The 15,942-nt window shown below is 44.8% G+C and overlaps 2 protein-coding genes and 1 non-coding gene across 3 annotated transcripts in view; 2 read left to right on the top strand and 1 right to left on the bottom strand.

Annotated features, from left to right (window-relative positions):
• SMIM11 (small integral membrane protein 11) overlaps positions 1-15,942 on the top strand; it is a 67,898-nt gene that overhangs the window by 37,566 nt on the left and 14,390 nt on the right. The gene's annotated exons all lie outside the window — the stretch shown is intronic.
• TRNAG-UCC (transfer RNA glycine (anticodon UCC)) lies at positions 368-440 on the top strand. Its single transcript has one exon. It is a non-coding gene; the product is annotated as a tRNA-Gly (tRNA).
• Positions 5,073-5,501, bottom strand: SMIM34 (small integral membrane protein 34). The gene has a single exon (XM_055570059.1). The coding sequence runs from the start codon at positions 5,499-5,501 to the stop codon at positions 5,073-5,075; it is 429 nt and encodes a 142-aa protein (XP_055426034.1).

Here is a 15,942-nt window from a genome sequence, read left to right as displayed (position 1 = left end):
AAAGCTGCTGCCCTCTGGATTCTGTGAGCTCACTCAGTTGACTTCTCACAGATCCGCTCCCCACCCCTCCATAACCTTCTTTTTCGTGAGTGAGATAAAATTGGTTTCAATTTCGCCAAGAGAAGAACTCTAACTTTAATTGAAGGGTGAGTTGACATTTCCGCTCTGGTTGAGGTCTAGACAATCAGAATCGTTTCTGAGAATCAGAGCCACCTGCCATTATATGAAGAGTCATGTTAACAAATGTTTCCCCTCTACATTATTTTTTTTTTAATACTTAAATCTTGTGATAATTATGTCACACCAGGTAAGTCATAATGCAGCAGAGCTGATTAGACTTTTATTTAGAATAGATATGTTCTGGACTTCCCTGGTGGTCCAGTGGTTAAGATTCTGCACTTCCAATGCAGGGGGCACAGGTTCAACCCCTGATTGGGGAACTAGATCCCACATCCCACAAGACACAGTGGGGGAAAAAATGAATCAGTGTGTTCCAATCAACCAGGAAAGCTCTGGTAACCTCGATTTTTGATTTGGTACAAATCAGGGCTTCCCTGGCTCAGACTATAAAGAATCTGTGTGCAATGCTGGAGGCCCGGGTTCAGTCTCTGGGTTTGGAAGATCCCCTGGAGAAGGGCATGGCTACTCACCCCAGTATTCTTGGCTGGAGAATTTCATGGACAGAGGAGCCTAGAGGGCTACAGTCCATGGGGTCACAAAGAGTCAGACAGGAGTCTTTCACTTCACTAGGACCATAAGCCACAAATCCAAGAGGAAGCCATTCCTGGAGACAGTGAACCAGATTCATTCTACATCAGTTTTAAATAATTTCCATTTCAGAGGAAGACATTCATCTGACCTGATTTGCTGATCTTGGGGGAAATTTACCATAGGACAATGAAAGCAAAAGTGTCTAGAATGTTGGGACTCAGTTTGCTGTTCTTTCATCTCCACCAGGGTTGATGAAACATGCATATCTCTTCCCCACTCGCTGACTTGAACACAGGCTATGGTGCTGGTCCCTTCCCTACTGGTTCAACTACATAGGTTTTGCACAGAAAGTGATTAATTGCTATAAGCCTGAACAGTTTAGATTTAAGGGACTGGGCACAAAATATCCTTAATACCTGAGGTTCTTTCCCACCAGACTAGCTTAAAATGGAGCGTACACAATTCCCATCCAAGAACACGTCTCCCTGGCAAACACTCAGACCAGCTCCCCAGAGAGTGATGAAGTTGGATCAGGCAGGAGTTAAGTGGCCAGGGAAGATGTGCTTGGATCCCATGTACCTGTGTCTGGGTGTCAACGGGAAGACAGAGGTTTTGGTTCTTAGGAAATACCCTTAGAGCCAGTCCTGACCTCACGTCTAACATGACAGGCCCTCTTAGGAGCTTCCATGACAAGAGTCAGGGATGGGGATTAAATGGAATGAAATCTCACTGAATGCCCTTTGAAAGGTCAAATTATAAGAACTTGCAAGTAACTAGTGAGCTGACATAAGCATAGTGTGTTTTCCCCGTAAACACAAAATCATATAAATATAAAAAATCTTGGTGAAAGACGTGATCCCACTTTACCACATCACATTGCTTTTATCTAATTCCACTCCAAGGTCCACTTCCCTCAGGAGATTATTTCTCCAGTGGTATCATTAAGGATATTTTTGGTTGAAGGGGACAGGAAGCTTATCTCTAAAGGACTTAATAAAGGAAATTTATTGGCTCATTAACTAAAACAGTCCGGGGGAAATGAAGGCTTTGGGCACAGTCTGATTAGAAGTCTAGGCTCTGTAATTTTCTCATGTCTCTACTTTATGTTGGCTTTTGCCCTCACATTGGCTTTGCCCATGGTGACAGAATGGCTCCAGCAATTTCAAACTCAGCTCTGGATTTAACACCATCCAGCACAAGAGAGGGCTTCTGTATCCCATAATTCCCCATGGATGTCCTTCCCATCATTCTAACGGGGTGGGCTTACTTTGGTCATGGGCCCAGCTTGGTCCACATTTGTGAAGCTGGAGATAAGATGCACTAATTGGATCAGGTCCTGAGCTGGGAGTAGTTTCATCTTTCTTAGAGCCATCAGATCAGATCAGATCAGTTGCTCAGTCATGTCCAACTCTTTGTGACCCCATGAATTACAGCACGCCAGGCCTCCCTGTCCATCACCAACTCCCGGAGTTCACTCAGACTCACGTCCATCGAGTCAGTGATGCCATCCAGCCATCTCATCCTCTGTCGTCCCCTTCTCCTCCTGTCCCCAATCCCTCCCAGCATCAGAGTCTTTTCCAATGAGTCAACTCTTCGCATGAGGTGGCCAAAGTACTGGAGTTTCAGCTTTAGCATCATTCCTTCCAAAGAAATCCCAGGGCTGATCTCCTTCAGAATGGACTGGTTGGATCTCCTTGCAGTCCAAGGGACTCTCAAGAGTCTTCTCCAACACCACAGTTCAAAAGCATCAATTCTTCGGTGCTCAGCCTTCTTCACAGTCCAACTCTCACATCCATACATGACCACAGGAAAAATCATAGCCTTGACTAGATGAACCTTTGTTGGCAAAGTAATGTCTCTGCTTTTGAATATGCTATCTAGGTTGGTCATAACTTTCCTTCCAAGGAGTAAGCGTCTTTTAATTTCATGGCTGCAGTCACCATCTGTAGTGATTTTGGAGCCCAGAAAAATAAAGTCTGACACTGTTTCCACTGTTTCCCTATCTATGTCCCATGAAGTGATGGGACCGGATGCCATGATCTTCGTTTTCTGAATGTTGAGCTTTAAGCCAACTTTTTCACTCTCCACTTTCACTTTCATCAAGAGGCTTTTGAGTTCCTCTTCACTTTCTGCAATAAGGGTGGTGTCATCTGCATATCTGAGGTTATTGATATTTAAATTAGATTAGAGCCATATGCATTCCCAAATGCAAATTAAGGAGGTGTTGGATTGAGGAAGAGGAAGATCCATTAGAAGGAAGCAACTAACAAGACAGAGTATGTATTTTATCTTCAAATTCACTTCAGTTCTGACCTTGTGCTCCCATTTTAGTGCATTCTGCATTCCTATTCGAGCTTCCTGGGTAGCTCAGTGGTAAAGAATCTACCTGTGATGTAGAAGACACAGGAGATGCCATGGATCTGACCCCTGGGTTGGGAAGATCCCCTGGAGAAGGACAGGGCAACCCACTCCAGTATTCTTGATTTGGAGAATCCCATGGACAGAGGAGCCTGGCAGGCTACAGTCCATGGGGTCACACAGAGTCAGACATGATGGAAAGGACTGCACACACACACATTTCTATTCACTGTGGATTACATTTTTGTCTGTCTTTGTGTCTACTGTTTTATCCTGCCCCATAAGAGTCTCAAACGTGGATGATGCCCAGCCCTAACTATATAAACAAACCAACAAACACTTTTGCTGGAAAGCCTGTAAGATGATCATGTGGAAAATATGAAAAAAAAGAAAAATAGTTGGAAGTCTATCTCATTCTTTAAAAAAAAAGCATGGCATTTAATTTAACCTTTATGAAATCATGCAGTTGATTATAGACCACTGCGCATAGACAGGGGAAAATATTTTTATTTGTTGTTCAGGGGACCCCTCCAAAAGCCCAGCCAGATAAACTTCACAGAAGTTGGTACGAAACATACTTTTTCTCTTTGCCTACTGAAAGCCACTTGTAGAAATTCAGCTAATCACAATCTCTCTAAATGAATCAGTCATGTAGGCAAGATCTTATTTCTTTTTGAAGCAGAGACAAGAATATAAGTAACAGATGTTTGTGAAACATTTGAATGAATCCTATGATATCTACAGTAATGCAAATTAAAAGTGACTATTTTGTCTACGTGTACAACTTGAATCTCATGGACTTGATTCAGAGCACACATCATCAACTTTGATGCAGATGGGTTCTCCTCTAGAATCAAGTAATGCAGCCATTACTTACAGCTATTACCAGTAGGCTAGTCATTTCCTGGACCACAGTAGCATCACCACGACCACCACCACCATCAACAACAGCACCAACCCCTACCAACAACACCATCAACCACCACCACCACCACCACCACCATCAACACTGACTATCAACCACCACCAACACCATTAACACCACCAACTACCAACACCAACACCATCAACCACCCCCACGACCACCATCATCAACATAAACAACCAAGACCACCATCAACACTGACCATCAGCCACCACCAACCCCACAACCATTAACACCACCAATACTACCATCACCATAATTTAACATCAGCCACCATCATCACCACCACCACAATGAGGTTTATATTTGCATATTTATTTTACTTTTCAAAATACATTCATATACATGATTTCATGAGCTCTCATCTGCTTTGCAAGGTTGGCAGAAAACTGGCATCGTTATCCTCATTATCTGTAAGGAAACTAAGGTTGGGAGAGGTGAGCGGTGTGTGCAAGGACATCAAAGTGGTCAAGAGTCTAACTCAGAGTAGAGTCTGATTCTTCTGACTCCAAAACTAATACATTTTGTTAAATGGACCCTGCACTCTCAATGAAAATGAAGAACTTCTGAAAATTAGGATGTTGATATTGACTATTTTGGTTCAATATTTTAGACAGAGTCTTAGAATGAATGGCCCTTGGAGACCATATATCCCAACCCTCACATGTTCCACGTGAGCCACCAGCCAATCAGGTTCATGTGACCCTCTAGAAGTTGAATTTCATCCAAGGCATTTGACTCCAAATTCAGCCTTCTTTCCATGACAAGAGGCTACCTTCACACATGCCCCAGGAGCCTACCAGATTCCTTTGAGAACAGTGGGTGTCCCATGTCCTTGCCTGGAGCACAAAGTTTTCCAGTGAACGGTGAGTAAGGCTGAAAGCCACTACTCCTGCTCATCTCAGAGCATCAGGAAGCCTGAGAAGGAAACAGGATGCTGGCTTTTGGGCCCACCCCTGTGCACCTACGGCCCCGCTCAAGGGCTCGCCTCGCCTTGCAAGGTTCCAGGTAAGCCCAAAGCTGCTCCCTCAAGCAAGAAGTTTGAACCTCAACTGTGGAGGCTTCCTTGCCTCGACTTTCAAGGGATCTCTTGGATTTCAGCGTGGGGGCTGCTGTTCCCACCCTTTGTCTCCGGGCTGGCCTGGTTGGGCCGCAGGACAGCTCTGTTGCTAATGGTCAGTGAAGAGCATCTGGCTGCCTTGCTCTGGAGCCCTTTCTTTTCAAGTTCAAATGTCAGATTGGAGTAATAAATGTCTTCCAAGGACTTTTCATTCTTTCTGAGGATGTTGCTGGCCAATCGGAAGAGGAAAATCAGCCCATAGACGCCAAAGATGGTGAGGATATACCAAGTGGCGCTGGTCCCATCTGAAAGCTTCAGGGCCCTGGTGGAGTTGCTGCTGTTTCTTCCCTCCATGTGGTCCCCCAGCAGGTGCCCCAGGATGGCGCCGGCTTGGGTCTGGTTGGCCCAATCCCCTGAGAAACAGAGATGTCCGTGTGAGACCCACATTCTGGGCTGAAGGCTGCCTGGCCAAGCCAGTAGCAGTGTGTTCATGTCAGTGGGGAAATGGGACTGCTGAAAGAGGCTTTTTCTGCTCAATAGGTAGAAGCCTCACAACATACATGTCAACATATTAAAAAAAATTTTTTTTTAAATTGGAGCATCATTGCATTACAACGCTGTGTTCATTTCTGCTGTACAATGAAGCAAATCAGCTGTATGCATACCTACATCCCCTTCCTCTTGAACCTCCCTCCCACCCCTGCCATCCATCTCTCTAGGTCATCACAGAGACAGAACTGAGCTCCCTGTGCTATACAGCGTCTTCTCACTCAGTTTAGTTCAGTTCAGTTGCTCAGTCGTGTCTGACTCTGCGACCCCATGGACCGCAGCACTATTTTACTATATTTACTATTTTACACATAGTAGTGTATATGTATGGAGAAGGCAATGGCAACCCACTCCAGTACTCTTGCCTGGAAAATCCCATGGACGGAGGAGCCTGGTAGGCTGCAGTCCATGGGGTTGCTATGAGTCGGGCACAACTGAGCAACTTCACTTTCACTTTTCACTTTTCTGCATTGGAGAAGGAAATGGCAATCCACTCCAGTGTTCTTGCCTGGAGAATCCCAGGGACAGAGAAGCCTGGTGGGCTTCCGTCTATGGGGTCACATAGAGTCGAACATGACTGAAGCGACTTAGCAGCAGCAGCAGCAGCAGTGTGTATGTATGTCAATCCGAATCTCCCAGTTCTCTCCACTCTCTCCTTTGTCCACTGTGTCTGCATGTCTGTTCTCTATGTCTGCCTCTCTATTCCTGCCCTGCAAATAGGCTGATCTGTATCATTGTTTAGAGTTCAGAACATCAAGTTCTTGAAGAGGAGACACAACATCATAACGATATCCATTTTCCCTAAGATAATCTATACAAATTAACATGATTGCAATAAAAATATCAATAGGATTTCTTTGTGAAATAAACAAGCTATGCATACTGAAAAAGCAACTGTCAAGACTAATTAGGAGACCTCTGAAAGGAAGAGTTGAAATGAGTGGAAATTAGTCTAGCAAGAAATCTAAAACTAGCTAGCCAGAAAAATAAGTTTACTGTTTTTTTTGAATGAATGAGTGCTTTATTTGTCCACAGTCCAGCTGGGGCTTACTGGGCTTTGCAAATGGCATGAGGGGCTCTTCCAAACCAGGTGCAACTTTTCCCTGAAAAGTCTTCCCTGTAAAACTACAATGACTAAAACAGTGCGACAAGATACATAGACTGGCAGACCAAACAGAGTAAAACATCAGTAGAGTAGGAATTGGAATTTGGTAGATAAAGGGGCATTTGTGATCAGGAGAGAAAAGATGGAGTTTTCAATAAGTAGCATTAAAACAAGATAATAATGAATCTACATCTCTCACCTCATCTCTCTCACCCAAAACAGTCCAGATAAATTAAAGATTTTAATATTTTAAAAATTTAATATTAAAAATAGTTTAAAGGTTTTAATATTAAAAACAATTTAAATACTATAAAATAACATGGTAGATTTTTTCCCCCTTATCATCTCTTGAGGGCTTCCTATGTAGCTCAGTTGGTAAAGCATATGCCCACAGTGTGGGAGACCTGGGTTCAATTCCTAGGTAGGGAAGTCCCCCTGGAGAAGGTGATGGCAACCCACTCCAGTACTCTTGCGTGGAGAATCCCATGGACAGAGGAGCCTGTTCACATGACAGCTCATGACAGCTCATGGGGTCGCAAGAGTTGGACACGACTGAGCACTAAGCTAATCATCTCAGAGTGGGACATCCCTTTCTAAGCATAACACAAAAATTCAGAGGTGGAAAAAAAGGAGAAAGAAAATGTTAACTCCAATCACACAAAAAAATTTAAGTGATGGCATACAAAAGACAAATGACAAACTAGAAAAAATAGATACCCACGCCAGTGAACTTCTTCATAAGCTTCAGTTCTATAAGAAAAAGTACAAAACCTCAGTACAAAACGATGCAAAGGATATGGACAATTAGTTCAGGAAAGGAAATGGACCTTGAACATAAGAAAAGCTTCTCAGTAACTCATAATAAGAGAAATGCAAATTAAAACTACAGCAAGGTAATGTTTTGTTATTTATCAGGTTTGCAAATTCATGATGTCTCAGAAGACAGTCTAGATATGTCCGCGGGGCTATCAGGCTTTTGCTTAATGACTGGTGAGGGTGTAAATTTACACAACCAATATGGAGGGCACATTGACAAGATCTATTGACATTAGTTGGAGAAGGCAATGGCACCCCACTCCAGTGCTCTTGCCTGGAAAATCCCGTGGATGGAGGACCCTGGTGGGCTGCAGTCCATGGGGTTGCTAAGAGTCAGACACGACTGAGTGACTTCACTTTCACTTTTCACTTTTATGCACTGGGGAAGGAAATGGCAACCCACTCCAGTGTTCTTGCCTGCAGAATCCCAGGGCAGGGGAGCCTGGTGGGCTGCCGTCTATGGGGTCACACAGAGTCGGATACAACTGAACCGACTTAGCATTGACATTAGTAACACGTTTCCCTTTGACCCGGTGATTCTACCTGTAGAAATTTATCCTAAAAATATGCCAGAACAAGTCCAAAACAATGTATATTTACAATTAGTCCTTGTAGCACTCTTGTGATGACTAAGATTTAAGAACAGCCTGAATAGAGTCAACTGGGAGATGGTTTAATCCATTTTGGAAATTCCATGCAGTGGGATACAATGCAGCCCAAAAAAAGTAACAAAGAGCTTTCTTGTGCTAAATCGTAACAAATGAAAAAAAATCCTATATATAAAGTGGTCTGTGCTATTTGCTTGAAACTTGAGCATATTTAAAATACTTGTGGGAGAATACAGAAGGAATTGGTATCTAGGGTTGCCGATGGGGAGGAGAACTGGGGGAAGGAGGTGTACATTTCATCGAAGCCCTTTCGTACATTTTGTACCATGTGTATTTATTTTCAAAAAGAAATTAATTAAAAAATGGAAGCGTGCAAGTGGGCACTTTTCTGGTCTCCTTGGTGAAGTGCCCCTGGGTGAGGACACTGTGTGCCCTTCTAAGGCCAGAAGATTAAGATCTTAATTGCTGTTTACCTCAAAACTGTTTTCTCTACTAGGAAAGCTGGTGAAAATGCAATGATAAAAAGTCAGAGAAGTAGTAGCTAATCCTGTGAGACATTTTCCAGCTGAGCTTTATAGGTTCACATTCTCGTTTCTTGCTCTATGTGCATATAGATGTGTCCAGACATGTCATAGGATAAATCCCATCACCTGCTGAGGACCCCAAAGGTGCTGCATTAAGTGTTTTCTATTTCATATCTGCTTGTTAATTCATTTTGCTAATGCAAAGCTCAGGGAGACCAGTATTCTTTTTTTATTATTATTATAATTAACTGTTGAATGAATGAATGATCTTATTACTTTGAGATTAGGGAGAACATTTAAAAATAACTGTGCAAACCACATGTGACAAAGTCCCAATTAACAGACTTCACTATATAAAATTGGTCACTCATAACAAACAGTACAGTGATCAGGAATTTTCCTACCGCTGTTGATAACATGGTTTGAGAACTTAAATAAGGAAGAGAAAAATGTTCCCATCATTATTAAAAACAAATCAACTCAACAAGAACATCATAAACTTTAATTAGAGTAAGAGAACTTGCTTAAACTTGGAATACATGGATAAACTCATAGACCTTTCTGTGAATTGTTGCAGAATGATGTGCTATGTTCAAATATATATAAAACAAAGCCAAGAACAACAGAGCATAAAATTATTTGAAAACCAGTCCCTTTGTCACATGAAAGATTGTCACTATTTTAATTAAGGCAGTACATTGTTCTTTACCTTTTAAAAAATAGAGAAGAATGAATTAGATGGTACCATCTATATCCTGTAGAAGAGACCAGGCTTTCTGTCTGCATTGTTTTGAACACCTAATCAATAATGTGAAACATGTTAGAAATTCTAGAACTGCTCATCCTTGTGTCGGAGCAGAATACTCACGTTCCATGAGGTGGTGTTTTTCTTGACCCTTAGGGAGGCAAGTTTAAACATCTGCCATGGAAAGAGGGCAACTTCTTTTTGCAAATGATCACAGTCTTTCTGAAGTCAACACTGAGGTTTCAAGAGCAGAGAGTAACTTGATATCCGAAGACTCTTAGGGCAGCACCTAATAGAAGTTTAGCAGAGAGAAACTGGACTCATTTTGTCTCATTCAATGAACCAGAGAATCAAAAGTTGATCTGTCTTCTATCGGCACAGAATAAAAAGCACCTCCTGCTGTTGGCCTGTTGAGAAGATCTGTTTAGACACACGCTAGTACCAAGGACACGGCGGCTCCTGCAGGTCCCATCTGGGGCTGCGGGGGCAGGAAGCTCTCCGAGGCTGGCTTAGAGCCTGGATGTTTCCTGAAATTCCCTGTTCCGCACCTGTAGCCGGTATGCTCATGGCCAGGTGTGGCAGAGACCCATTGTCAAGGGCCAGAGGAAGTCACCAGCTTCCTCTTGGACTGTCCTGGATGCAGAAACCCAGACAGGAAGGAGTCTGTGCAGGAGGACACAGCTGAGAGCCCGGGGTTCCCTCAGGATCAGTGGGTGATGGACTCATGAGCCAGGCCATGAGGAATGGGGCTGCTCTTTCCCACACCCCTGAGTCATGGACCACTTTGAAATTAAAATTAACTTAACTGCAAAAGAGGAGAAGTGTCTAGGAGAAATAGGAACACCAGGAGGAAAGGTTAGAAGACTTGGGCAGGTTCTCTGATACTGCCACTGTTCCTGAATCCTCACTAACGTGGCCCTGACCTGCCTAATTCGTGAGGCTCGCTGGCTTTTAAGATGTAATTTGATCATATTTTCATCAATAGGGGACTAGATAAGTCAGTTTAGAAATAAGCCATGAAATGAAGTCGCTCAGTCGTGTCCGACTCTTTACGACCCTGTGGACTGTAGCCCACCAGGCTTTTCCATCCATGGGTCCTCCAGGCAAGAATGCTGGAGTGGGTTGCCATTTCCTTCTCCAGAAATAAGCCATAGAACCCAGCAATTTCACTCCTAGGTGTATATTCAGGATAAACATAAATGTACATCCAGACAAAAAAAACTTGCATATGGATGCACAAAGCAACATGACTCAAAATAGCTAAAAAGTGGAAACTGTCCAAATGTCCCATTGGTGAACAGAAAAATAAAATGTGATCTATCTGTGCCATGAAATATTATTTGGCAATAAAAAGGAACGAAGTACTGACACATGCTGCAACAGCAACGAACCGTGAAAGCACCACGTCAAGTGAAGGAAAACAGCTACAAAGGACAGGCCACACAACTCTGTGCATCTGAAATGTCAAGAACAGGCAAATCTACAAAGGAAGAAAGTAGATTAGTGGTTGCCTTGGGTTGATGTAGGGGACTGCTGCTGCTGCTGCTAAGTCGCTTCAGTCGTGTCTGGCTCTGTGCGACCCCATAGACAGCAGCCCACCAGGCTCCCCCGTCCCTGGGGTTCTCCAGGCAAGAACACTGGAGTGGGTTGCCATTTCCTTCTCCAATGCATGAAAGTGAAAAGTGAAAGTGAAGTCGCTCAGTCGTGTCCGACTCTTCGCAACCCCGTGGACTGCAGCCCACCAGGCTCCGCCGTCCATGGGATTTTCCAGGCAAGAGTACTGGAGTGGGGTGCCATCGCCTTCTCCGATGTATGGGACTGGGGCATGATAATTAAGGGATAGCTTATTTGGGGGTGATAAAAGTGTTTTATAGTTGATTGTAGTGATATTTGTGAAAATCTGTAAACATACTAAAATCCACTGAACCCTGGAGTTTAAGTGGGTGAATTTTGTGGGATATGAATTGCATTTTAATACTATAATATAGGTAAACAATGGAATACTATGCATCTGTGAGACAGAATGAGGAAGTTATTTGTGTTGTTGTTGTTGAGTCACTAAGTCATATCTGACTCTTTGAGATGCCCATGGACTGTAGCCTGCCAGGCTCCTCTGTCCAGGGGATTCTCCAGGCAAGAATACTGGAGTGGGTTGCCATTTCCTCCTCCAGGGGATCTTCCTGGCCCAGGAATCAAACCTGCATCTCCTGCATCTCCTGCATTTGCAGGCAGATTTTTTTTTTTTTTTTTAACCACTGAGTCCCTGGGAAGCTGAAGCACTCCAAGATGTTTTGCTGAATGAAAACAGCCAAGAAGGGAGTATGTTACCATCTATGTAAAAAGTAGGAGGAAAAATCATGCAGATTTTTTTGTTGTTGTTCATATGGGCATTGAAGAGCCCCTTTAAGGATGCCTGAGAAAGTAAGAGCAGGAGGAACTTGTGGAGCTGAGAACTGGCTAGAGGGAGGGCAGGTTGGGAAGGAGAATTCTTACTATATATTCCTTATGAATATAAAGAAGTTCAGGGGGCACAAGTGGTAAAGAATCCTGCCAATGAAGGAGACTCGGGTTTGATCCCTGGGCCAGGAAGAGCCCCTGGCAACCTACTTCAGTGTTTCTTGCCTGGAGAATTCCATGAACAGAGGAGCCTGGCAGGCTGCAGTCCATGGGGTCACAAAGAGTCAGACACAACTGAATGACTAAGCACACACACACACTTTCCAACTGTGTTAAACACACCCATTCATGTAAATCTGAGGCTTCCCTCATAGCTCAGTTGGTAAAAGAATCCGCCTGCAATGAGGGAGACTCCAGTTCAATTCCTGGGCCAGGAAGATCCGCTGGAGAATGGATGGGTTACCCAGTCCAGTATTCTTGGGCTTCCGTGGTGGCTCAGCTGGTAAGGAATCCACCTGCGATGTGGGAGACCCTGGGTTCAATCCCTGGGTTGGGAAGATCGCCTGGAGAAGGGAACGGCTACCCACTCCAGTCATTCTGGCCTGGAGAATCCCATGGACTATACAGTCCATGGGGTCGCAAAGAGTCGGACACGACTGAGCGACTTTCACTTCAGTTCATGTAAATCTTGGTCAAAGTTCTGCTCTTGCTGTCCTGGCTGTGGGATGCCTGGACCCTGGCACCTCCAACTTTGCCCCAGAGTTAGGGGTTTTTAACACCGACCATGAGAGGTGAGAAAGGGCTGGAGATCCTTCATGATCAAGGGCTAATGGCAGTGACAAGGGATGTAAGTCAGCGCTCTGGTCCCCAATGTGCCCTTGTGTAACCCCAGGTAAGTCCCCACCCACCCTGTAGATTTCTCACCTGCAAGGTGGAGAATCAGCAGGATAAATAACCTCTGATCCCAGGGAGACAGAGAGGAAGCCCAGGGCGTAGGGAAGAGCTACTCCTCCTGGAGGTGTCTGAACAGGAAGGCTGCCAGCACGGGCTGCGCCAGGACAGGGAGGACACATCCAGGCCCCTGGAGCCCAAGAGGTGGAGGCTTGGGAGCGTGCATCAGCTGGGAAGTCAGAAGTTTTGGCAGGATGTTGGCATGGGATGTGGGGAGAAATGAGCTCTGGAAAAATAGGGGAGGTGCAAGGAAAGGGGGGCTTTGGTCTCATCCATGCCATTAAGGGGCACTCACATTAGGAAAGAACTCTGTGCCAGGCAACTCATTGGAAAAGACCCTGATTCTGGGAAAGATTGAAGGCAAGAGGAGAAGGGGACAACAGAGGATGAGATGGTTGGATGGCATCACCGACTCGATGGACATGAGTTTGAACAAACGCTGGGAGATAGTGAAGGACAGGGAGGCCTGGCGTGCTGCAGTCCATGGGGTTGCAAAGAACTGGACAGGACTGAGCAACTGAACAACATGGCACTTTCCTCCTGAGTCCCCCTCTTAGAACCCATGAGAGGCAGGAGTACCATCCTCATTTAAAGAGGCTTAGAGAAGAGACCTGCCTGATGTTACACAGCTCCTGAGTGCCAGAGGTGGGTAGTCTGGCACCAAAGGAGTCTCCTTCCACACCCTGAATCTCACCTTCAAGCTGGACCCAGAGTCCCAAGAATTCTCCTGACTGCTTGCCGTATAGGTTGAATTGTAAATGGTCTCTGCTGAGATATAACCATGACCTTGAAGCCCTCCCACAGATAGCTGAAATTAAACTATGATGTTAAAAGTCAAGGTAATGTATATCCTTCAGTAAAGGTGACTAGAGGGGGCAGAAAGGGAGCTCTAAAGTGCTGGCCATGTCCTGGTTTCAGGGGTTTATTCGATTTGGGACACTTCCTAGAACTGGGTTCACTTTTCAGTATGTATGTTATGTTGCTGTTCAGTCACTCAGTCGTGTCCACCTCTTTGCAACCCCATGGACTGCAGCACGCCAGGCTTCCCTGTCTGTCATCATCTCCTGGAGTTTGCTCAAATTCATGTCCATGTTTGTTATACTTCATTGCAAACCTCACCTTGCTGTTTAACATGGAAAGCCCTTATAGGCAATGGGAAAATAAAGTTGAAAGTTTTGAAGGTTTACCTAGAAAAATGCAAATGCTGTTTTTTAAAAAGGGTTCTATATTCCATTATGGCTATGGGCACATGATACCATCTAAGGAAAAATTGCCCTGTGCCTGGGGGCAGGGGGAGTGGTCAAGATCACGGTCACAGGGTCTGGGAGGTGTTTGTCATTCCCAAATGCTTACATAACAGCAAAACGTACCCCAACGTGGGCCAAGAATTTCCTTCCCTCTTGGGTCTGTCTCCTCTGGCCTTCTGGTTCAGTCTAGCTGAATACCAACCTCAAGGCAATCAAGTGAAACCACTCACCCAGTAAATGTTTGTCTGAGCTACAGATCTGGGGAGAAGGACCCCGGTACCCTCTAGCTCTTTTGACATTAGAATCTGGACTCTCCCAGGGGGCCACGACTTTTTATTTTTGTCACTCACAGAGCCCGTCAGATCAGAGGATGGCTAAATTGGGAGCCAAGGTGGCAGTGACATGTATTTGACTCTCCAAAATAAAAAGAAAACTAAGCAATGCTTTTGCATTTCAGGGGACCAGAAGGAGAATTTAAAAGTGTCATTAAATAAACACCCATATCCACACTTGACCTTCTTTCTGAGGAGTATTTTCTGAGGGTGGAAGGAACCAACCAGTTCTGACATCCAGCACCGCCAGAGGACATTAAAACTGATGCCTGAGTTCAACGGCCAAGAACACAGATTCCAGACGTGTCTGCCTTTGCAGAGGGGTACAGCCTCCCAGAGAACTTTAAAAAGATGTTTTGCGTGTTTCTAAAAAATCTTGAATGTATAGGTCACTCCTGCATTTCCTTTCACCTTCACTGGTGTCTTCTAGCATGGAGGTCACTACTGTGTCCAGGGAGATGCAGAGACGAGCTCAGAGCCTTCGGAATTGGAGGACTCAGGTTCTAGCTGGGGCTTTGTCACTTACTAACTGAGGGACTCTGGGCAAGTTACTTCATTGCCCTGAACCTCGGTTGTAAACAAAGGATGATAAATTGTGATGCCATGAGGAACTCCAAGGGGCAAATACAGTCCAATCTCATCTTTTCCCAGTTAATTCCTTCAGTCCTCAACTGCTTGGTTCACAGCAACTCCCATATTTCTTTCCCTCTTAAGGCCTCCCAAGTTGACTAGGAGTCCCAAGAACTTTGTCCAGAGTAGGGAGAGGGCAGCCTGACTTCCTCCGCCAAGCCCAGAGGACCCGGAAACATCCTCTGCTGCTGTTGCCTGCAGCTGCCACATGGCGCCGCTGTTGAACACAGTCCTGGCATAGTTATAGAAGACCATGAGCAAATCTTCAAAGACTTAAAAAAAAAAAAAATGAACACAAGGGATTTCCTGGTGCTCCAATGGCTAAGACCTTGGGCTCTGAATGCAAGGGGGCCTGGGTTTGATCCCTGGTCAGGGAAACTGTGATAGAATCTACATGCCCCAACTAAGAGTTCACATGTGCTAAGTCACTTTAGTCGTGTCCAACTCTTTATGACCCCAGGAGCCCACCAGGCTCCTCTGTCCATGGGATTCTCCAGGCAAGAATACTGGAGTGGGTTTCCATTTTCTTCTCCAGGGAAGAGTTCACACGCTGCAGCAAAAAAAATGATCTGTCATGCTCCGAATCCCTCACCGGAAAACTGACACTTAAGACTGCTCTCCTTTGCTCCCACTCTCCTTCCCCAGCTTCAGGCCTGCGGAGGTCAGACGCCACCGTCACAAGCCGAGAAGAGAAGCGGAAGAGCAGTGATGGGAGGAAGAAGGCCGCCCCACTTTCCCACCGCAGTTCTCCTGCCCCTGCAGCCTGAGCTGGAGCTGGGGGAGCCCCAACCTGAGAGCGAGCTCAGAATTTTGATTATGACATGAGACTGCACATCGTAATTACTGAATCAAGACTGTTTCCCCAACCTGAATACAGGGCGGGGAAATCAAGCCCCACCCTGCATTAGAGCTCACAGAGAAGAATTAAAGAAGAAAATAGGACAAATTTTTAAAAAATGAAAAAACATTAACAACAAAAAAGCA

This window comes from Bubalus kerabau, chromosome 2 (genome assembly GCF_029407905.1).
Source record: "Bubalus kerabau isolate K-KA32 ecotype Philippines breed swamp buffalo chromosome 2, PCC_UOA_SB_1v2, whole genome shotgun sequence".
NCBI classification, from domain to species: domain Eukaryota; kingdom Metazoa; phylum Chordata; class Mammalia; order Artiodactyla; family Bovidae; genus Bubalus; species Bubalus kerabau.
This window is presented reverse-complemented; position numbering and strand designations above follow the sequence as displayed.

Excerpts from the sequence above, each read along its gene's own strand:
- SMIM34 (XM_055570059.1), bottom strand. The coding sequence starts at position 5,501 with ATGTGGGTCTCACACGGACATCTCTGTTTCTCAGGGGATTGGGCCAAC.